This window comes from Hemicordylus capensis, chromosome 2, assembly GCF_027244095.1.
Source record: "Hemicordylus capensis ecotype Gifberg chromosome 2, rHemCap1.1.pri, whole genome shotgun sequence".
Classification (NCBI taxonomy): Eukaryota; Metazoa; Chordata; class Lepidosauria; order Squamata; family Cordylidae; genus Hemicordylus; species Hemicordylus capensis.
The window spans coordinates 266,628,342-266,651,939 of NC_069658.1; the positions used below are offsets into that span (position 1 = coordinate 266,628,342).

General features: G+C 48.5%; 1 protein-coding gene and 1 long non-coding RNA gene across 5 annotated transcripts in view; one reads left to right on the forward strand and one right to left on the reverse strand.

Annotated features, from left to right (window-relative positions):
- The first annotated feature begins 3,604 nt into the window (after positions 1-3,604).
- LOC128347072 (laminin subunit beta-2-like) overlaps positions 3,605-23,598 on the forward strand; it is an 82,551-nt gene continuing 62,557 nt past the window's right edge. The window contains exons 1-6 of one of the 4 annotated variants that reach the window (XM_053301141.1): positions 3,605-3,699; positions 10,327-10,373; positions 12,437-12,489; positions 17,386-17,564; positions 18,842-18,965; positions 23,228-23,301. In XM_053301141.1, the coding sequence (XP_053157116.1) occupies positions 12,438-12,489; positions 17,386-17,564; positions 18,842-18,965; positions 23,228-23,301 (429 nt within the window). In that variant the 5' untranslated portion in view covers positions 3,605-3,699; positions 10,327-10,373; position 12,437. Of the gene's footprint in view, positions 3,700-9,234; positions 10,374-12,436; positions 12,490-17,385; positions 17,565-18,841; positions 18,966-23,227; positions 23,302-23,598 lie in introns of those variants that run through there. The other 3 variants (XR_008317361.1, XM_053301140.1, XM_053301142.1) reach the window with 3 other exon arrangements.
- On the reverse strand, positions 5,196-22,013 carry LOC128347076 (uncharacterized). Its single transcript, XR_008317378.1, has 4 exons — positions 20,810-22,013; positions 19,914-20,085; positions 7,361-7,461; positions 5,196-5,732 (listed from the first exon to the last, which is right to left on the reverse strand). It is a non-coding gene; the product is annotated as an uncharacterized LOC128347076 (long non-coding RNA).

Genomic DNA, 23,598 nt, shown 5'->3' on the forward strand with positions numbered 1-23,598 from the left:
CCCATTGGCCCATTCCAAACAGACATCCCTCCTCCCTTCCTCAGCACTCTCCTCATCCCCAACCCAATCTGGTCGGATCTCAGTCCCACCCTCCAAAACAAGCCCAGGAGCCCCAAGGAACTCCTGCAATGGCACACAAACAAAAGAACCCCCCAGGCAGGTTGCACCCTTCCAGCCTCAGGATGTTTCCAGTGCTCCCCAAATCTGACCTGTGCACTCCTGGCGGCCAGTTGCCCAGTCCCTGCCGCATCCTGCCCCTTCCTGACCTGGTGCCCAGATGGACAGGCCCACCAGACACTGCGCCCGCCACAGGGGAGGCCTGCTCAGCTCACCCCCCAACCCCAATGCTAATGGTGGTGAAAAGGGCAAATATCAGTGGGCAGGCTCCTGGCAGGTTTTATTAAAAAACATTTTTTGGGGGGGCGGCTCCAAAGCCCTTCAGGTCCAGGCTCCAAAATGACCTAGGTGCGCCACTGGTCCTTAACAATGAATACAGTTAAATAACTGTAAACAGACCAGCCTACCTACTTGCACATTCTGGCTGTTCTATAATGATTCCCAACTCCCTCCCCACAAAACTTCTGGTGAGGGACCTGTGGCAGTGCCACTTTTCTCACTCTTGCAGTGCTGTGGCATGGCACACTGCAGCTGCAGATATTCCCTCTCTGCAGTACAGAAGCCCTTTCCCCCTTGGCATCTGGGCACTCTACAGGCTTTGCACTGGGCACTGTAGCTTCCCCTAGAAGCTATCCAAGGGAAAGGTGGTTATGCTTCTCCCTGGCATACCGCAGTGCTCTCTTTGGAAAACAAGCTGGGTGCGGACGGCACACTCCTACAGCCTGCTCATCAGCTGGGTGGACTGGCAGGAACCAGCACAGGATGAAGAAGGTGGGCCATCTGGATTGCAAGGACCAACAGCTCTAAACATCACTTCTGTTCTAATCCCTGCTGCTAAAGCCATCTGAAAGTGTGCAGTTGTGGGAGCCAGACCACAAACAGAGCTGCATGGGCAAAGTATTTGCATATGCTATTTAGCTACAGGTTGGCTGTGCAAGCATGTCATTTGCTGGTAGGGATGAATTCAGCATCCTCAGAATCTCTGTTTTCATTTCATTATTTTCTATTGGGTTATTTCTATATTTTGAACCATGTATTCCTTGCTTATCTGTTTAAAAGAAAGTATCTAAAGTGGCTAACAACAGAAAAAAGGCATGTAAAAATAAATCAAAACAACAGAAAATAATAATACAGAAACAATACACCAGCAGGAGTAAAATGGTGTTTCCAGATGGAGAAATAAGATTTATGGAAATGGAAGAACTTACTGTTTTTTCATGGGGTGTTCAAATGATGTCATTGGTCATTGCACAATTTTGCATCGCCATCTGCTGGCCATTTGTTGCCAGCATTGTGGGAATTGAGTCTTTTGAGACAACCTTAAAACGCTTTTAAGGTAGTCTCAAAAAGTTTAGTTATCATTGCAGATTGGTAGCAAATGGACAGCAGGTGTTGCTGCGAAATAGCATGATGGGCATCTGATGTCAGCTGAAAAACTATGGAGCAGGCAGGTTCGCGTGGGAGAAGGCAAGCCTCTGGTTGCAGAAGAAAATGTGTGTGTTCCCACATCCTTCCCTCTGTTTGCACAGGAAAAGCTATGGGTTAAGTTATTGTTATTAATATATAATCAGTCAACCTGCACAGAGCATCTGTGTGCTCTTTGGGGCTGGCTGTTCCCTTCTCTCTCCTGACCCACTCTCCCTCCCTCCCTTCTGCCCCACACTCTTGCCTCTCTTCCTTTCCCTCCCCCTCCCACACCTCTCTCTCACCCTCCCCTCCCTCTCACCCTCCTGCTCCAGTCTCTCCTGCCCTCCCTCCCTCCCTCCCCTCCTCCTGCTCCTCTCTCCTGCCCTCCCCCACCCCCTCCCTCCTGCCCTCCCCGCCCCCTCCCTCTTGCCCTCCCCACCCCCTCCCTCCCTCCCTCTTGCCCTCCCCCTCCCCTTTGCCCACCCCTCCCCCTTGCACTCCCCCCTCCCCCTGCATTTTTAAAAGTTCTACTTACCCGGCCGCCGCCACCGCTCCTCCTCCCGGGCGGCAAACATGAAAGTCCCACCGCCTGGTTCCCTCCAACCCCAGTCTCCCACAGGCTCCTCCTGGCCTGGCCGGCGCGCCTGGCCGAGAGCTGCCTCTGTGGCCTGTCCCGCCGGCAGGCCCACCACACCGAATGCCGCCTCCGCTGCCTGCCATGCCCGCTGCCGCAGCTTGCCAATCTTTGCGGCCAGCGGCAGGCCAGCCACTTCTCCCCCCACCCCCACCTTCTGCCCCAGTATTGGGGCTGGCCACCTGCCGCCCGCTGGCCAGCCACCTCACCACCTCGCCTGGGCCCACCACCGCTTTGCCGTGGCTGGGCCAGGCCCACAGCCACCACCTGTCGCCAGGCTGAGCCCGCCAGCGGCCATGGCTTGCAGCGGCCAATTCTCCTCCTCCTCCTGGGTGTGCCAGCCAATCAGGCGCCTCCGCAGCCCAGCCAATCAGCTGGGCTGCTGGGACGCATTTTCCCTGGCACACCCAGGAGAAATATATATATAGATTTTGCTTTTTAAGAAAAAGTTCTTAAAGCAGTTTACATAGCAATAAGAATAGAGAAGAGACTGAAAAAGGGCTCAAAATCGAAAAAGAAATATGAGGTAGACACCAGCAACAGCCACTGGAGGGACACTCTGCAGCAGTTTAATAGGAGCAATTGTCCTCCACTTGCTAAATATAAAAGAAGCATCACTTTAAAAGGTGCATCTTAATCCATATCCGTCTCTCTCTTCCTCTTGCTGCCTACTGTGATACATTTTGCAAAAAAGAAAAAAATCCAAATAATTTGAAATCTGATTTTTTTAGAGAGAATAAAATTTCTGAGACAAATTGAGGTGGCTTCAAAAAGAGCCGAGAGTATTGCAGCAAAGTCCTGCAGCAAATGTGCTCAAGTTATTCCAGTCACAATATTTTTATTTTCTAACTATAGAATTTAGATTTATTTTAGTGAGGAACAGATGCTTCTTTCAAGTAGAATTCTGTGGCCCGCTGCCTCTGAATCTGGAATTCATAATGACTAATACCAATTGAGAGTTGCACCTGTTTAATTTCTGCCTGTCATGAAGCTTATTAAAGGTACAGTGCCTCTGTCTGGGGAGGAAGACTCCTGACAACCCTAGCTCTCTAACTGTAATTCTATGCAAGCTCTCTCTCTTTTATGCTGGGATGCATTTCTGCTTGGCAGGCCCACCATGGGTCACCTTGTTTGGAGCTCAGCTCAGGCCCTTCACCTGCACACACTCTTTTCCCCAACAGAGCTCACTCCAGTGGCTGCAGCACTCTTACAAGGTGTCTGCCCTTAAGTTGGATCACCTCCTTCTCCTGTGTGGTGGTGACATTAGGCCGCTCCCTGGTTGGGAGGGGAATGGGGAGCGTCTCTACCTGGCTTGTTGCCTTACCTTGGCTGAGCTGCAAAAGCAGGGCCGATCCCTCCCTCCCTCCCTCCCATCGCCTGGCACCGCATGGAGGGAGGAGGAGCTGGAAGGAGAAACCCTTCTCCAGGAACAGAAGGCTCTGAGCAGCCCATTGCACAGCAGAGCTCTTGAGCAGGCTGCACGTGTGTCCGAACTGGCCAGGTGTGCACAAGGCCTTGAACAGCAACGGGGACATGTACAGGTAGGAGTTGGGCCCTTCCCTCTCTCTGCCAACCCATCCCCACCCACCCCCTGCTTCCCTGGGCCCGGCAAGTGGCAGGCAAGAGCGGCCCTGGGCTCCCCTTTCCACTCTCTAAGCCCTCCCTAGAAGCCCAGCAGGCAGCTGCTAAGCGAGGAGAGTGGCACCTGAAGGACACTTCTGGTATCTTTTTTAAAGGGGAAGCGCTGGAAGGCCGGTGGCTGAATGCAAAAGGAGCTCAATGACCAAGCCATTGCCGATTCTGTAGCTGCCACTGACAAGAGACTGAGAACCGGGTTAGTCAGCTGGATCCTGACATTTTGCCCAGCCACACAGTTTCCAAAAAGCTGGGTTTCAGCCCAGATATCCTGCTGTAATGGGGGTGGCCCCATTGTGCTACCTTGGCATAGTGCATGGGAGAAGGAGGATTTCCTTCCATCCTTGCACAATGTCCTATGAAGCCACTGAGGGGATCTAGTATTATATAGGCAGAAGGGGTGTTCTGTGGCAGTGATGGGGGTGCTGCTAGTCAGTTTGCCTTCAGAGCCCACTGAATACACACACACACACACACACACACACACACACACACACAACTGCCGTTTACTGAGTCTGTCCCTTGAATGGTCTAGCTCTGTACTGCCTACACTAACCAGCAGGGGCTTTCCAGGGCCTCTAACTTTTCCAGCCCTATCTGGAAATGCCAGGTTTTGAACCCGGGACACTCCGTAGGCAAAGAAGCTACTCTACCACTGAGCAGCTCCTGTCCTGAGCCACTGTGGGGTTAGTGCTCGGCTTGGACCAGTCTGGCCTGGATTCAAATCCCTACTCAGCCATGAAGCTTGCTGACTGAACCTAGCCCAGGCACTAGCCTACACAACAGGGTTGTTATGAGAGGGTAAAGGGATAACCCCAGGTAGGCTGCCTTGAGCTCCTTGCAGGAAGTTTGAAATGAAATAAATAAAATGGGAGGAGATGGTGTTCAAATTTCCCTGGAAACCCTTCCTCCTTATCCCAGATGTGTGACTGTGATGAGAGAGAAATTCTGCACATGCTCAAATAGCTCTTTTCTGTATCATTTCACCTATTCCAGCTGGGCCAAGCTGCCCCCCCCCAAAAAAACCCCAGTGTTGTGGGGTGGACTGAGGCTAAAGCCCCAGTAAGTCACAACTCAGTTTAAACCCTACCTACAGCTACGTGTTCTATATGTACCATGTAATATACGAGACTTGGAACTGGATGCAAAAATACAATTTAATTAAGTAACAGAAAGCTGAACAAGAGCAGGAGTGGTGAATAAAAGTTGGCACAATTCCCATTAAAGTTCAGGTCCTGGTATTTAGCAGCCAGGGTGGGAATTAAATCTCAGGATAGGCTGCCAAGGGGGAAGACCAATCCTCCCCGGCTCACCTCAAATCTTCCCCACCACTTTCACTTAACAGCCTTTTATATCAAGAAGGAAATGATATTCTAACCAAATGTGACATGTTGGATACGGTAAAGAGTTGGTGAGAATCCCTACAAGCTGATGGTAAAGAAGCCAGCATAAGTGTTCCTAGGGAGGGCAGTGTGCATTCAGGGATTCCGCAACAGCTGCAGCCTGCAAGTGCAGAAACTGGTAGTAAGCACGCAATTCAGAAACCTGAGTTTTCCTTACTGTTTTTTAAAGCAGCGGATTTCTAGCCCTGAAGGCAATGAAGGTGTGTGGGCGATACCTGCTGTATAAGAAAGGAAGAGCGAGGTACTGAGCAGCATTCCCTCAAGTCAAGACTGGGGCTTCAGGCCAGTGTGTAGTTGTTCTTCAGATCTCTAATAGTGACATCTGCAAGAGCTTAGGAAGATGCTAGCAGAAGCAAGGCAATTTTCAAGTGTGTGGAAATATCTGATGCCAGCACCAGGGAAGAATCTTTTTAGTCTTACTTTTTAATACAAAAACATAAAGGTATCAAATATTGATATTTAGTTAGTTGGTTGGTTATTTTTCAGCTTTGTAGACTGCCTCGAACTTCCGTCTCTCTGGGCAGTTTACAGCAACCCTAAAACAATTTAAAACCACAGTCCTGTTAAAAAGCTTGAGTGGAAAAAATTCCTGCCTCCACCAGACAAGCCAGTGGCAACTGCAGATGAATCTCTTCAGATAATCTCAATGGGAAGTGGGGCTCATGGCAAATAAGACGTTCTCTTAAATACCCAGGGCCTAAGCTGTTTAGGGCTTTATAGGGTTTGTATTTTGCCCGGAAACTTATTGGGAGCTAGTGTAGGACTTTTAGTATAGGAGTAATATGGTTTCTCTGAAATGATCCAGAGACCAACCTGGCTGCCGTATTCTGTACCAACTGCAGTTTCTGGACTACATACAATAGCAGCCTCACAAAGAGTGCATTGCAGTAACCCTGTCTGGAGGTTACCAGTATATGTACCACTGTTCTGAGGTCATTTTCTCAAGAAATGGATACACCTGGTGTATCAGCCAAAGCTGATAGAAGACACCTCTGGCCACGGCCTCAGCCTGGGACACCAGGGAGAGGTGTGGATCCAGAATTCCCCCCAGACCGCATGCCTGTTCCTTCTGGGGAAGTGTGACCCCATCCAGAACTGGCAGCTCAAAATAGTTTCCTGAGTTCCTACCCCGCACAATAAGTGCCTCTGCTTTCTCTGGATTCAGGCTCAGTTTGTTATCCCTCGACCAGCCCATCACTCCCTCCAGGCAGGCACTTAGGGAAGTTATGCCTTCTCCTGATGATGTTGACATGGAGAAATGGATTTGGGTATCAGCATACTGATAACACCCTGCACCAAATCGCCTGATGATCTCTCCCAGCTGTTTCACGTAGATGTTAAAAAGCATTGGAGACAATATGGAGTCCTGGGGGACACCATATAAAAGTTCAGGTTTTGAAGAGCAACAAGCTCCAAGGGAGACCATCTGGAATCTGCCCAAGAGGTAAGAGCGGAGCCACTGAAAAGCAGTGCCTCCCAACCCCCTCAGACACTCCAGAAGGATACTATGGTCAATAGTATCAAAAGCCCTTGAGAGATCCAAAAGGACCAACAGAGTCACACTCCCTCTGTCAATTCCCAAGTGGAGATCATCCATCAGGCTGACCAAGGCAGTCTCTACCCCATCGCCAGCCCGAAAGCCAGTTTGAAATGGATCTAGATAATCAGTTTCCTCCAAGACTGCCTGAAGCTGGGAGGCCACCACTCTCTCAATGACCTTACCCAGCCACGGAAGGTTGGAGACAGGCCTGTAGTTGAGGGATCCAAGGCAGGCGTCTTCTTCAGAAGTCTAATAATAATTTATTTATTTATTTATTAAAATTTTCTTATATTCCGCCTCCTCCAAAGACTCTAGGTGGTGAACAACACCACCACCAATAACAATTAATTAAGTTAATAACAACAACAATAATAATAAATTATTGCTATTATTAAAGGGCAAATGCCTGGCGAAACAAGTGGGTCTTAAGAAGAGCCTTAAAAGCAGCCAGGGAGGGGGATGAACAAATCAGGGGGGGGAGTGTCCCAAAGAAGAGGGGCGGCATCCTGCCCTCCCTCAGAGAAACTTTTATAATATCAACCAGGGCTTTATAACCTCTTTATCATGTCCTTCCTCCAGGGGGCTTACATGGCTTCTTCCCATCCACTCCCATATTATACTCACTACAGCTCTGTGAGGTAGATCATGCCTGCGCCGAGGTCACCAAGGGAGTTTCATGGCTGACTTGGGATGGCAACAACTCTTGCTCCAGTCATCAGCCCAACCTGTTGGCGTAACAGGCATAGTGAGCACTTGTTACATATGTATACGTAAGGCGGAGGAGGCTGCTCAGTTATAGAATTTTCCTCCCAGGCCTTGGGATTTTGTTGTCTTTCAGAAGAAACTGAAGACTTTCCTGTTCTGAAAGACATTTTCCTCTACTACCTGAATGTGTTTTACTCCTTACTGGCTGACATACTGAGCAAGGATGCACTGGTACAGTGAGAGAGCAATCAAACAGAACTTCCCAACTGCCCAGTGTAAAACCTCCTTTTCCCTAAGAAGCCATCTATGCCAGCTGAAAATATTTTCCCGAGGGCTGCACAACCCTCAGGGGCATATTTTTGGGTGGCACAGAATGCTTCCTGGGGAAGGGGAGGGAAGCAGGAAATTGCTGTTTCCCTGCTGCATCTGTGTGCAGTGAGTTGGGAAGTTCTGTTGACTAGGGAGGTGCACGGAACTGTTCGGTGCTCCATTCTAGGAGCGCCGAACCAGTTCCGTCAACTGGCGTTCGAGCTGGTTTGGAGGGCAGGGATGGTGGTGTCTTTAAGGGGCAGGGGAGGTGCTGCCTACCTGCCAGCCCCCACCCTGCTGCTTTCCCCCCACCTGCGCTCTCCTCAAAAGCTGGAGCATGGGGCTGCAATGTGCCTCCCTGCAGCTCCGGTCAGCATCACAAGAGAAAACAGGTGTGTCTTAAGGGTATTTTAAAAAGCAATCAGAAATAGAGAAGCTCTTATTTTGACAGGGAGAGCATTCCAAAGCTGTGGGGCAGCCATGGAGAAGACCTAGCCTTTCCTATTTTTGTTGCGGCTTAATCATTGAAGGGAACGCCACATTCACTGTTCTGGGGGAGAAATGGAATAAAGTCATACTTTCCAATTTTTACTAGGTTGCTTTGGGTTATGCATGCAACAAATTACAGAGCTCTAGTTCATTGGGAGTATCCTCATAATTTCGATACACACATAGGTGGGTGAGTCGGTGAGTCAGTAAAGCCCTTATTAAGAAAAAGGAAAACAATTATGCAGTGAAGAGTTATAAGAGTCAAATGCCTTTTACTAGATAGGGCTCCTGTGCCTTAAAACCAACTTAATAGGAAGGATTCTGCATCTCATTGCTGCGGATAAAAAGGTTCATTTGTTGAATATATTTGTTATTACATTTTTATTCCACCTTGCCTCCAAAGAGCCTAAGGCGGCACACAACAGTCCTGTGAGGTAGTTTAGACTGAGATATAGTAACCAGCCCAAGGTCACTTAGTAAATTTTATGACTGAGAGATTTGCACCCAGTCTTCCAAGCCCAATCTTTTATCCACATCACCACCAAGTGCATAGCTATAATTGAGCGAAAGGGTTCAAAGAACCCGGGCCCCCGAGCTCCTGAGGGCCCTCCAGCTCCACCCCTCCCTATTTTCTTCATTATCTCACTCACTCTGGGGGGCCACCAGAAAGAGGGATGAACATGGGCCCCCTCTCCCCTAGTTACGCCTCTGTTTCATCACATCAGCTCTCACACCTTTTAAAGCACAGGAGACCCATTAGAAAAAATGTTGGCAACCTAGATATGTCATAGCATGGTGGAAAGGATATTTAATGCTCCCTGTCCTCTCACCGATTGCATTTTGTTGCCAATCTCTGCTTCATTTTCAGCATATGATGTTAGGAGATGCTTTCGTCGCTGGCTCCATATGGCTTGCCCCCATTGCAGGCTTGGGCACCATATGGGGCAGAGAGATCATATGCACAGAAAGTGTCGTCCAGCTCCAGAAACAGTTCAGCTTTCTGGCTGGAGAAATCACCAATCAAGACCCTAGAGAGCAAGGCGCTGGCTGTTTCCCACCCTGCCCCCCTCTGTGAAAGGGAAGCATCCCGTCAAAGTGGAAGGGAGGCTGAGCAAGGGAAGTTGCTTGGAATGGGAGAGGATAAGCTATTCTCCACGCTTTTATGAGAAAGTCTGGTGCAAGACACAACAAGTGCATTCCTGCCTGGCTGCTGCCAAGCTCCCTGGGAACGGGCTGTGGCTGGGCTTGGCCCGATCCTTTGTCCACATGGGTCCCAATTTCAGACGGAGGCAGGGAATTGCCTCCAGCTAGGGGATCCTTTGGCCACCAGGCCATGACCTTTCATCCCAGCCAGAGGATAGGCAAGCTGAGAGGCTGACCTTGCTTCGTATGCCATTAAGGGGCAATGAGGTTATTTCTGAACAGGAAGAGATTTGAGCAGAGAATGGGCACAATCCCGCCTGCCTATACTACCTAGAGGGCCCCCTCATCAGAACTTTGGTAACTGGCAGAGCCGTGAGGGTGTGACGCTTGCCTGTTGCTTTCCCAGGATGCTGTGAAAAGCCACAGAATGATCAGGTTTTAGATTGGTCAGTGACTAGCTTTGCCCCACCCCCACCCCTGAGTTTGAGTCCAGAAGACAATCATCTGGTTAGGCTTGACTGAGAGTGGATCAAGACCTTGCCTTTCAGCCCTCTAAGAGAGGATCTTCCACCCTTCCCAGAGAGGCAGCTCTGGGCCTTTGCCTGCAGTGGGGCAGGCGCTGTGTGCTGTGGAGCAGAAAGAATAGGCTCTGACATTCCCGTAGCTTAGAGACCGTTAGTCCCTTTCAGAGTCCCAGCTCCATTTGAATAAAAATCAGTCTCCAGCCCTGCTTGCCCACACTGGGAGGGGGGTTGGGAAGAGCTGGGTTATTTTTACCCATCGCCAGTTAAGTTCGCACGGCCGGAGTTCTCACGCTGCCCGGACAACGGGGACTTGGGATGGTTCGACAGGACGAGAAGAGAGTTCCTTGTTGTGTGTAGTCGAGGGAGGACATTTACTCTACCCGGCTCTCCTCTCAACCTCTGTGTCCCAACTTGAAGCAGCAAATGAAACAGCACTGAAGAGGGCCAGCATAGCCCCAGCCTTGAAAGTGAGTACAAGGGTCTTGTGGAGGAGAGGTTGCAAACTGCTCAGGGAAGCTTTATGGAACTGGGAGAGCCAGGATAGCTCCGTGCACTTGAACAATATTTTTCCTCCTGATCAGATCTGCCCAGGGCAGACAGAATGAAATTTCAGCTACAAAGGGTACTATGGAGGTGGTAGAGATGGATGTTCTTCTGTGGGTCTCATAAAGTATGTGTTGCGGGTCTCCGGAGCTGCCTGTGGTTTGGAGGAGGATTCTCTTGTGTCATGGAATTTCTGGGTGTTGTGAGAGATGGTGGAGGTGGGTGTCTAAAAGGAATGACAGCTTGCAGTCCCCCCGCCACACACTCCAAATGTCTCCTTTTTACATCCTCACAACTGGGTCTCACTCTTCATTTGTCCCTTCACCCTCCAACCTTTTCACATGGTCTTTTTTTCTTCACAGCCTGCTCACACCTACCTTTCCTTTGGTTTCTTCCTTTTCTACACAGCCCTCCTCCACAACAAACTAGCTTTTCACCTCACACATAAGACTCCAATTGAAAATTTCCCCAAGGAAAAAACCAAACACTTCATTTACAGGTGTATTCATTTCTTTATTGCATGTATATCCTATATATTACACGAATTCTTCCAAGGAACTCAGGGCAGCATACCTGAGTTTCTGCCCCTCCATTTTCTCCTCACAACAACCTTGTGAGGTAGGCCAGGCTGAGGCGCTTCACACGATTGCTGTGAAGTGCCTCAATGAGGTCTGCGGGGAGAGTGGGCTTAGCCCGCTCTCCCCGCAAATGATTGGCAACTGAGCCCTGGGCGGTTGGACTGGCTGCCCATACAGCTGCCAGCTCCGTCATGGAGCTGGTGGGAGCTGCGGGGATCGGGGGCCGCATGCTCCCCGGAAGTCCCAGGATTCCTCGTGTGAGCGTGCGGGGCATCCTGGAGAGACCCCCGAGCCCAGGAGGCTGCTTGCAGCCTCCCGGCCAGGGGTCTACAAGTGTTTCACCATGCGCCACGGTGACACACAAGCAACGAAATGAGGTTAATGTAGCAATCGCTCCGTTAACCTCATTTAAGGGGAGAGTGTTTTAGGCAGGCTAGCTGCCTTGGGAGCACTGGGCACACCCACAAGCCTGGTGGTTCCCACAATCAACTGAAAGTGGGTTAAGCTCCCTTAGCCCACTTTCCATTGATCGTGGGAATAGCCTCAGTGACTGGCCCAAGGTCATCCAGCATTTCATGGTCAAGAGGGGATTAAACCCAAGTCTATCCAGTCCTACTCTAGCATTCCCCTGCTAACTGGGCAAAGAGGCACCTTTTACTGTGGTGATTCTCTTTATTTAGCAGGGGGAGAGTAGCTGACCCTATCCACCCCCAGCACAGTACTTCCAGTGACTGTTGCTGGTGTGTGTCTTAAGTTTCTTTTTAGAATGTGAGCCCTTTGGGGACAGGGAGCCATCTTATTTGTTTGTTATTTCTCTTTGTAAACTGCCCTGAGCCATTTTTGGAAGGGCGGTATAGGGAATTATTATTATTTATTATTATTATTATTTCTTGTTTACACAGTCAGACAGGTGTTATTGACTGGTTTGTTTTGTCCAGACATCAAGTCCTTCCCAAGGACCTGGGATGACTGAATTTTATTATTATTATTATTATTATTACTCAAATACTCAACACTGCACCATGCCAGTTGACTAGAACTAAACTGTCCTACTGCAAACTAAACAACAAATAAACAAATAATAAACAACCAGGAGGCCAGGCAGGTTAGCAGTTTCCCCCAATTGGACCGTGCAAGAGCTGGCAACAATTTCATGCAGGCCTTGAACCCCTTGCTTCCCACAATAGCTGCTTGTACTGCTGGACACTGTCCTTCACCCATTCTACATTTGAGCTTTTGTCTTGATGTGTTGCACCTGGTAACCTGATATTTTCCTTTCACAAACAAAGTCTCAAACCTCCAGTAGTCCCTTTGCACTGACACAAACACACAGTCTTACTGTGTCTAGAGGAGGAGGAGGAGGGATCTTTTTATTGTGCTACAACTTCCTGTTTTCTTTCCCCCCATAGGATGAACCTGTCTACATTGCCAATGGCACTCCTGCTCAATTTGCTTCTTTGGGGTAAGCACTGATACTAATTTTGGCCTTTGGGCCCTGGGCCAAACCCTCTGGTGTTATGTCCCTTGGATGCATTTGTCTCTTGACAGGTGGTTGCCTCCTTCACTCCTGTGGGTAGATTCTACAGACCTGTTGGGTAGTAAGGGCCTTAGTCTGAACATACGAACAACCCTGCTGGATCAGGCCCAAGGCCCATCTAGTCCAGCATCCTGTTTCACACAGTGGCCCACCAGGTGCCGCTGGAAAACCCACAAGCAGGAGTGGAGGGCATGCCCTCTCTCCTGATGTTACTCCCCTGCAACTAATATTGGGAACATTCTACCTCTAAGGCTGGAGGTGGCCTATAGACCTCAGACTAGTAGCCATTGATAGATCTGTCCTCCATGAATTTATCCAAACTCCCCTTAAAGCCATCCAGGCAGTTGGCTGTCACCACATCTTGTGACAGAGAATTCAAAAAATTGATTATGCGTTATATGAAAAATTACTTCCTTTTGCTGGTCCTAAATTTCTTGGGCAGCAATTTCATGGGCTCGTATTGAAGTCTGTATTGAAACTGGAAAATTTACAGCATAATCTTATGCATGTTGACAGAGTATTAAATCCCACTGAGTTCTATTTGGGTTACACCTGATAAACATTAGATTAGATTAGATTTGTATATGCTGCTTTGCTACCAAAGTTGTGCTCAAAGCTACACACAATAGGAACATAGGAAGCTGCCTTATACCGAGGCAGACCATTGATCCATCTAGCTCACTATTGTCTATATTGACTGGCAGTGGCTCTCCAGGGTTACAGGTAGGAATTCCTCCCCGCCCTACCTGGAGATGCCAGAGAATGAACCTGGGACCTTCTGCATGCAAACATGCAGATGCTCAAGGGGGAATATCTTACAGCACTCCTATGTAGGCACCCATCCAAGTACAAACCACGGTAGACCTTGCTTAGCAAAGGGGCCAATTCATGCTTGCTACCCCAAGACCAGCTCCTCCTCTTGACCTTGAGAGTCAGGCACAAGTTGTAAAGCAGAACCTGATACACATATTTGTCTACACAACAGTGAGTGGGGAATAAACCTATTTCCAGATGCTGAGCAAAATGATAGCCTTATTCAGACATCATGTTGTCCATTTCAGATGTCTGTACACATTTACATGTTCTTGTGTGAATGGCTATAAATACCTTCATTTAAAAAGTGAACCTCAATACAGCCCCCTCAGTTGCAGGGGGCTAAAGTGTATTTCTGTACACGTGCAGACATGTACCATTGTACACATGTTGAATGTAATGTGTATCTATGTACACTATACACAGATCTTATGTGCATTTAACATAATGTGTGAATAAGGTTCATGTTTCCCACCAAAGCTCAGTGTGCCATTGATGCTGAAATAGCAGTGTACCATTTGTGCTCATGGCAAATGATTTGAGCAATGATTTTGCTCTAGGAGTAGCACAGCCCAAGCAGAGAAATGTGCCTGGCCACATACAAGATAATTCTGTGTGCCCCACTCTTCAAAGATCCTTGCAAATGAGACTCCAGTCCTTGCAGATGAGTGCTAAAGATCTGCCTGTGTGTTTCTGCCCCATCTTTATAATTTGCCTTTGAGGGAGCCCTCTTCAAAGTTTGCTTCTTTACAATGACAGCGGGTCCTATTGAGTCTCCAGGTTTTGCACACGGCATTGAGGAAAAAGCCGTGGTTTTCTGACTGAGTGACATGAACACTTGTAGATCTCTGCCAGCCTTCAAACACACTCAGAGAAGGCTTGTGTGCTGTGGCGCGCCTGGACGCGTGCGGCGCGCAAGTCATGCCCAGGAGGCTCATTGCGAATGAGACACAGCCAGGGCTGGGAGGAACAAGGCATGGCTGGACCTGCCTCAGCCCTGCCACAAAGGAGGCTTTCTACCTCCTGCAGCCCTTCGTCCATACGGCATACCCTACTAGGCCCAGAAGTACCCACAGAATCCATCCTGCTCTTTAGGGCTGCTGACATTATCATTCCTGCTGGTCAGTGGTTAATTGGCCCTATCCAAACCCAACACAGCATCCCTTCGGTGGCTGTTGCTGGTGTCTGTCTTATGTTTCTTTTTAGATTGTGAGCCTGCTGGGGACAGGGAGCCATCCTTCCTATCTATCTATCTATCTATCTATCTATCTATCTATCTATCTATCTATCTATCTATCTATCATGTATTTCTATATGTGAACTGCTTTGGGGAGCTTTGTCAAAAAGCGGTATATAAATAGTAGTCATCGTCATAGTAGGAGTCGTAGTAGTAGTAGTACTAATTCCTAAAAAACAGTGGTGCTTGCGCTCCAGCCTGCCTGAAAAGCCCCATCCATAGTCCCAACCATCTGATATGTGGGAGGGAAATGGTAAATGTACTCTGCATGTGTGCAAAGGGACATTTTTAAAAAATTACCTCATAAGTTGCAGGGCTGAGCCCTGGTGAACCTTGGCTTAAATCAAACTTTGCTGTTGATACACAAACATATTCCCTTGTGCAAATAATCCCCTGCTTGATTATTGTTTTTGAAAAAATGTATATTCCTTCTTATTTTACAATCCAAGATTTCTCTGGGCTTGGTAATGATGATGGCAGTGATTAGTACTATTATTATTATTATTATTATTAGTAGTAGTAGTAGTATCCCCCTTTCCTGCTGTTAAGCCTGCAGAACTGTTGTCAGTACCATGGTGTAGCCCTGGAACATATAAGATAATAATAGAAAAGGGAGCAACTGAACATGTGCAGAGTGGCTTTCCCTCCCCACTAAGTAATCATAGTCAAACCTCCAGGATAATTGGGCAAATTGGTAGTTTTTAATGTAGTGGCTCTCTTACATGTAGCAGGGAGAGGGCAGCTCTCCCTAGTCAGTCCAGTATCCCTCCCAATGACTATTGCTGATGTTGCCTCCTGGGTGCGTGTGCGCACATGTGTGCATGCGTGTGTTTTAAGATTATGAACACCTTTGGAAAAGGGAACCATTTTCTTATACCTTTTGTTTGAGTCTGGGAACATTTTGTTGAAAGGTGTTATATACATACATTTCTAATAATATACCTAGGATGCTGGTGTTTTCAATGGGGCCCTTCCAGAATTCACACTGAAATGCAGCAATTAAGCAGGCGGGTTTTCCCCCCATCGCTGTCTCGCTGTTCAGGGAAAACAGGACTTGGGGAGAGGCCTTCAGGAGTTGTGGCTTCCCAGCCATCTTGACCCCACCTCCCTCTCTCCCTTTACGTGCCCAGGCGGGGCTGCTCTGGAATGTAGCAGGCATGCCTCTAGCTGGACAGTCACCGGTTTGTGGTTAATCATTGGCAAAAGTGTGGGTGGGACGGAGCCTGGGCACTAATAAGTAGAAGAGCTGGTTTAGGATCCTCTGAGAAAACCAGCAGGGATGGTGCAGTGCCTCTAGGATGGAGCTGAATAGAGATGTTCAGGAAGGCTGCCCGCTGCCCAAGAGAAGCACCCTCTGCTGGAGTGTTTATGTTGACCTCAAAAGAGACAAAGACAGCTCCAGTGACTCCTAGGACTGCTTTTGCAGAATTCCTACATGGAAGTCCCCAGCTGGAGTGTCTAATAGGAACCACAAGATATCCTTGATCTATTTATCCAGCTCTGGGTAGCTATGAAAGCTGCAGCCCGTTGGGATAGGAGAGGAAATTGTAGTCTGCTGCTAGCTACCACTTTCCCCTAATCTCCTTGCCAAAAGTCTTGATGTGGTTGATGCTGGGATCCTGGCACATCCAGGTCCCCTTCTGATCTGAAGACTGACAGGGTCGTAGGCAGGTCAGCACCATGCTCTGCTAGTACTAACAAGTACCCTTTGTGCTCTGGTATTAAAAGCTTCAGCATGTGACAGACGCTTCTGCTGACGCTGGGGAGCAGAAGGTGTGGCAAGAGGAGTGGGGGGTATTTCTCCAGTCTCAAGTGTTTCTTCATGTTACTGAAATGCAGGGTGGCACCATCCGCGGCAGCCTGAGGTCCGGGTTTGAACATTCCGTGACACTTTAAAGCTAGACTGATGCAAATACATGTGCACACGTGCGTTTCATGAGAGGATGCATATTCACAGGGAGGGACACTATCTTCTTTGTTCTGTTTCTAAGGTTATTATTGAGCAAGCATAATCCATGTTTTTACACGAGATGAGAGCTATTGTGATATAGTGGTTTAGAGGGTAAACGAGGAACTGAGAGATGCTGGATTCAAATGACATATTTGCCACACATTCTCTAGGTAGATTTAAGCAAGCCACAACTTTTAGCCTCATCTTCATATTGCAGGTGGGACTAGGGGCTAATAATACTGGCCTGACGTACAAGGTAGTTGTAATTAATATAACTATGTGTCTGTGAAGCCCCTTGAACGCTCTCAGTCACTAGATAACTGTGAAGGATTATTGTTTGTGTGATGTCCTTGGCCAGGCATACATGTTGACGGAATCCAAAAGCTGGAAGATAATGGCCTTTTGGCTTGTTTCCTTCCTCTCAGAGGTGTAACTATAGGGGGGGCAGGGGGGGCATGTGCCCCGGGCGCCATCTTTTCTGGTCACGTGGGGGGCGCCGCCATGACCAAAATTTTTTTTTAATTTTTAATTTTTTGTTAATACAAATGTTTCCTGCTCAGTGCAGCAGCGCTGCAGCAGTCAAGAGAGCACGTCAGTGCCCCCTTCCCCATGAGCGGTCCCTTCCGCGCCGCCTGCGGCCCCCCCCCCATTGCTTTGCTGGCACCTGGTGGCCAGTCAGTGGCCTGGCGCGGCGGCGGGCGCTTGTGAGGAAAAACCTAAGTATAATGTAGCATGTTGGGGCGGCGGCGGGGGGCACCATTTCAGTGCTTGCCCCGGGCGCCGTTTCCCCTAGTTACGCCTCTGCTTCCTCTCCGACCAGTTCAGACAGCTGATGCTCAGGGCCCAGAAGAGCCTGACCTGCTGTACCATGGCTGCTCAGAGGGGAGCTGCTACCCAGCCACCGGGAATCTGCTCATTGGGAGGACCCAGAGCCTGAGGGCTACATCTACGTGTGGCCTGGAAGGGCCTCAGGAGTACTGCATTGTCAGCCATCTGCAGGTAATGCTACCTGAGTCATGCCAGACTGAAATTTTGATTTAAAGCCGAGCGATACTAGAAAAATGCCAGAAAGTGGTCAAATTTTAATATATTTTTCATACATCAAAGCACATGAAAAGCTCCAGATCCAGGTCAACGGGGGTCATCTCGTGACTGTCCTTCCAGGTTTAAGGGTGTGTGAGTGAGTGTGGGATCATTGCCTCGCCCCGCCTTCGCGCCAAACGCGGCGCCCTATCGAAAGGGAGGGGAAACCCTGCCTGCCTCCATCCGACCGATGTCGGCCGGCTGTGTGCGCAGTGGAAGAGGAGCCATACTGTTGTCATTATGCATTTTATCATTTTAAAAAGCCAGGAAAATGCCAAAAAGCCGAATGAAGTTTCTGAGGCCAACCAAATCGAAAATAAGCCAGGAAAATGCCAGGCAGCCAAACAATTTATCTGGAGCCAACCGAATCGGGGGGAAAAGCCTGATTTTTTTGGAATTTGCGAAGCCAGTCCTTGTCCCTTGATGTCTGTGTTTTTTACAGCATATTTTCAGACATGCAAAGACTCTTCAGAGGGGTGCTTTAGGACATTTCGCTACCTGAGGCGAAGGGCAATGTGATGGCCCTCCATTTGTGGGGAGGTGCTCAGCATGCTCAGGCCATGCTGCTAAGGCAGCCGCCGTGGCAACCCAGCACTCTCCGACTAGGTCACTTAGCCAGGAAGTGTTGGCAGGAGCATTCATGGTGGCGGGGGCCAGGGGGGGAGTGGGGAAGAAGTCTGGAAGGTGCATACCCCACTGGGGCGAGGAGGCAAAAATGAACAGCGTTTTCATATGGAAAGGATAGTGGTAGCAGGAAGGCCCAGGAGGTGGTTCCTGTGGTGGTGGGAAGCCAACGCTTGCTGCTCTAATGCCCCTCCTTGCACCCAAACCTGAATCAACTGACTCACCCTGGCTCATGAAAGAAGGACCACTTCAAATGTGCCAGGAAAGACACGACTGGCCTGCTGTGGAAATGTGAGAGCCCATCTTTTCTATACTGTGAAGTGGCCTTAAGTGTCAAATCTGAAGTGTTTTGGTGAGGAGCAGGGCTGGACCAGGCTGGCTCAGAGTACGATCGCCAGATATCACGATCTGAGCCAGCCTTTTTCCAAAGTACATTGGCTCATGGGAAGCCAATGATGCATGTGGCCCTTTACCTATGCGTGGCAGTAACCTCTGAAACAGGAGGTCTTTAGCGGTGCGCTTATGTGGCGTTTTTATGGGTGTCTGCTGCACTGTGGCTCTCTCAACAGGACTCTGAGAAATGCTTCACTTGCGACTCGCGCTCCCCATCCCTGCGTGAGAGCCACCTCATTGAGAATGTCCTCTACTTGGGCGGGCAGGACGGCGAACAGACATGGTGGCAGTCTGAAAATGGTAAGTCAGGGGACGATCCAGAAGTCGAGTCTTCTCGGGCCTGCCTTTAGCCCCCTTCAGATGAACCTTGCAGTAGCTTTAGAGCAGGGGCGTAGCAAGGTTGGAGTGGGCCCAGAGACAAGATTTTAAAATGCCCCCCCTCACTGAAGCTCAGCTCATGAAGTAAAGAAATCTTAAATTAGGCTAAATAGTGGTAACAAAAAGCATAGTAAAATTTATATATATATAACCTATGTGCCACAACAGAACATCATCCTAAACTATTTTTTTAAAGGTTTTGTAAATTGTGGATGATGCAAGTCATTTAATACTACTAGAGAAAGACATGTTGTTCTGGTAGCTCCAGGTCTTAACACTCACATCAGTTGTGGAGGATGAATACAACTGAAGGAGGCCCGGGCAGGTGCGTGGCTGGGGGAGTCAGTCATGTGACTTGCCTCTGGGCTCCCCCAAGGCAGTGGGCCCCCAGACAACTGTTTCCCCTTGCCCTGTTATAGTTACGCCCCTGCTTTAGAGCCAAACAGAACTTTCCAAGCAGTGGGGAATGTCTCACTGCCCCTGTCCTCTCCTTGTCCTGTACAAAATGCAGCTTTCAAAGGGAATCTGAGCAAGAGCCACTACCACCATTAAACCCAAGTATGCCCAGCCCAACACACTACCGTATTTACCCAAATCTAAGACAAGTCCCCCCACCCCAGTTCTTTCCCATTAAATATGGGAGGGTTGTCTTAGATTCAGATTCTTCTATCTTTTGGGTAAATATGGTATAATCTATGTTTAACTGCTTTATTTTAAGCTATTGTCTTAGATTCAGAGTTGCTTTCTATTTGGGTAAATACAGTATTGCAAGATCTTCCTCTCAAAGGCAGGATGTCAGAGCCACTTGAAGGTGCACGCAGACATACACAGTTTGAGTGGGAAGGCCACTATGGATTTGTATGTACTCACCCTGTTGTGGCCAGACGTACAAGCTTCCTCAAAGAACAGAACTCAGGAACAACCAGTTCTTTCTTCTGCTGCAGAAACTGGCGGTGCAGGGTGCTGATAGGCTGATCTTTGTTACACTCTCAAAGCCACCTTCCTCTTCTCTCCATAGCTGGCACAGGGTTGACTGGCTTGTCTTTGAGAAATCAGAAAAATACTTTCCCTTACTCTGTTCAGAGTCATGTTTGAGTATTTTTTTTTTTTTAAGAAATCCCAAACTAAATGTTTAACTGGATGAACATGCCAGCCCAAAGTGTAGGAGGAGGGACAAAAGTCATGCCAAATTCAGAGCTCGATTTGTGCGTTGTTATGGGAACAAAGGTGGGGAAAGCAAAGCTCACCCTGCAGCAGAAAAAAAAAAGGACTGGCTCCTGTAGGTAAAGATAGTCCAGAGAGAGTGCACCCAGCGTGCCTCATGAGACTGGGGCTAATGTTGTGAACTATGCCTGGTTTTGCACTCTGTATATGCTCAGAGAAAAAGAGGCAAAGTCACATCATACACAAACTGAATTGGTTCTTGGGAGATGGTGACCATGTAGGATCTGGGCACGCAAGCAGAGATAGAGGGAGCTACACTCAGAAAGTTCAATGGGCTTTATTATAGAAAGTTGCTCATCAGGATAAAATTCAAACAGATCACCCAAATTAAAAACATGTTTCCGATTCAAGGTGTAGTGCAATGTGCCTAGCTAACGTATGTGTGTGCAGTCAGTAATTACAGTTATCTAACCAATCCTAATAAAACATTTAGAGAGAAGCAGAGAAAGAAGGGAGGGCTTAGGAGAGGGATGGCAGTGATCAGTAGGGAGGGAGGAAGGTGGGGGGAGCAGGCTACACTGTGTGTTGAATAGGCATCTCACCAGGTTCACGAAGAAGGCTTCAAAGGACTTGTTCGTTGCTGGAGCTTGGAAACGATGCAGGCTTCAAGCAGTCAGGCAGGCTGGTGGTGGTAAATGCTCAGAGAAAAGCAGAGAGAGAGGGAGAGAGCATTATGGCTGGATAGTCTTGACTTCTCACTCGCAGTGGAGGTCATCGACAGTTCCTGTCCATGGAAAGAGTTCCTGCTCTAGCCCCGCGGCTTGAACAGCAAACTCTGGAATCGCTCTTGAGCAAAGATCTGCTGGTTGGGCAAAGCTTGCTGATTTGCCATGTCCAGAGACCCCTTTTTATAGCACCTTCCTCCCATGGACCTGCACTAGGAGTTATTTCAAGATAGCATTCTCAGTCCTGGATCTCCAAAGTGTCAGTCGCTCTTATCATAAAACTTCCTTCTTATGACAAAACTGTTTCTTTGTTAGACCAGTTCAGAGCAGCATCCTCTGCATACTGTCTTTTTGTTGTCAGGAAGCAATTTGCTCCTTTTGTTCTCCAAACATCTGCATTTCTTAAGTTGTTGGTCTGTCTTTGCCTAAGAGGCAGGCTTCAAAGAGTGTTAAAAAGTCAAAAGGGGTTGTTTAAGAAGGAAGAAGCTAAGCTATATGTGTGAGACAGCAATTAAATTACTTCTTGTATACATCTACTTAGTGTGTGATTCTAAGAAAAAGAATGTTTAAAGTAACAGCCAAGGGGTACCTGCTTGAGGCTAGTTAATCAACACATTTGACTAAGGCAGAACAATGTAGGTGACATCAACATGATAAGCATTCTGTAAGGGATTAGCTTCCAGTTTGTCTCCTAAGAGTTAATCATTTCACTCAGAGTTGAGTGAGGCCTTGCATCAGCGTTTCTCTGAATGGAAATGCTGGCAAAGACACACAGGCCTCAGCCTGACCCCCTGGGCTATGAGTTCTGGTCCAATATGAGTGGCCTGGGCCATAACATTGGGTCCATAGGTGATAATTTTTCAGAGCTTTGAAGATTATATGATAGAGCTATTGTCACCTGCAAGTGTATGGATTCATTTTTAAAACCCACATTATAATTTCAGACTAGTGAAACAGGCTTTTCAGGTTTTTTTTGAAGCCTCAGGGAACAGAGCTCAGAGATGAAAGCAGAACAGAAGGAATGACCATATATACCCACAAGCAAAAACAGTTGCAATCATACCATCTCTAAGTCTCTGAAAAAACGACTGTCTGTACATAGCCTAAGGCATGATCTGAAGGCGTATGTGTGAGCGCACACAGGAGGAAAGACAGCTGAAGAGGTGGCAGCAAAACTTTATATCCACAAGTTTTCCCAGACAGCTTTACCATGGGATTAAGAGGAGTGAAGTACTGCGAGTTATGGATATTTCGAATTTGCCTAAAAAACCAATGCAAAAAGTGGGCTTTTTTACCCCGGACATAAATCAGGCTAAGTTCCAATGAGCAATGGAAAAACCCGAATCGTGTTTGGAGTGCTCCCGGATAGCTCGCAGGGACTTTGACTTAAAGCTGGATGATGTGTGAACACACACTTGCCCTTCCTGCTTTATCAAAGTAAAATCGCCATCTGAGAACGCTCCAGGAGGTCTTTCTCTTCCAGAGTGTATGCAGCAGAGGGGTATTTGAACATAGGAAGTTGCCTTATGCTGACCCTAGGGGGTGTAGGCCCAGGACAAATGGGGTGCCCCCCCCGGCCATTCTAAATTTAAAGGGCCCCGCACCATCTCCCACTCCTCCATCTGGGGTAACCCTGACCAAGCAAAGCAGCTAGAGATGACTGCTTGGAATCTTCCCAGCATGGTTGGCCTGCAGCAGCAGCTGTGCTCCAATGCAGCTGGGCCCCATGACACGCTCTGTTTGTCTGAGTGCCATGGTAGCTCTGGCTAGTCTGAACTCCTTTCTGGGCAAACACGGAGGCCAACTTTGTCTAGAAAGAAGTGCAGCCCAGAGCTATTGCTGCTGCACTCACCTTAGCAAAGCTGCACTCACCACGGGGGGCCAGAGCTGGGTGCTCCAGGGCTGGCTGTGGTGGGGAGACTCCAGGCAGAAAGCTCTGTGCTGTCACCACCGCTGGTCCCTTGGAGTAGCTGGAAGCACCTCAGGCAGGGGAAGGATGATGGTGCGGGCCTGGGACAGTATGGGACTCAGGGCAATGTCCCCAATTTCCATCCCCTGCAAAAGAAAGAGCCTGCTTCTGCTAAGACAGACCATTGAGCCATCTAGCTCTGTATTATCTACACTGATTGCCAACAGCTCTGCAGGATTTCGGACAGGGGTATTTCCCGGTCCTACCAGCAGGAGAGGGCAGAGACTGAACCTCCTGCAGGTAAAGTGTGTGCTCTGCCCCTGGGCTATGGGCCCCTGCTTATAATGGAGGGGGTCTAACACCCATCTTTCTCTCTTTCCATTCAGGTGTGGAACAGGTCAGCATTCGCCTGGATCTAGAAGCTGAATTCCACTTTACTCACCTCATCATGAAGTTTAAGGTACTGAGAACTCTATGAAGGGGCAGAAGTGTGGGAGTGGCTACTAGATGTCTTTGCATGAACTAGCAAGAGCATTACTGCCAGAATTACCCAATAAGCACTGGTTGCTCCTAAGCCCAAGGCATTAGCAAGTCTGTGGTTCTCTGTCTAACCTTATGGTATGACTCTGGCTCTTCTCTGTTCCGAACATAGTGAAGGAGCTGTGGGGCATAGCATGCAGATTGCTGCAGAGGGTGCTTTGCGTGCTCTGCACTGGGCACAGTTTGTGTGGTGGAGTTCTCTCCATCAGGGCTGTCC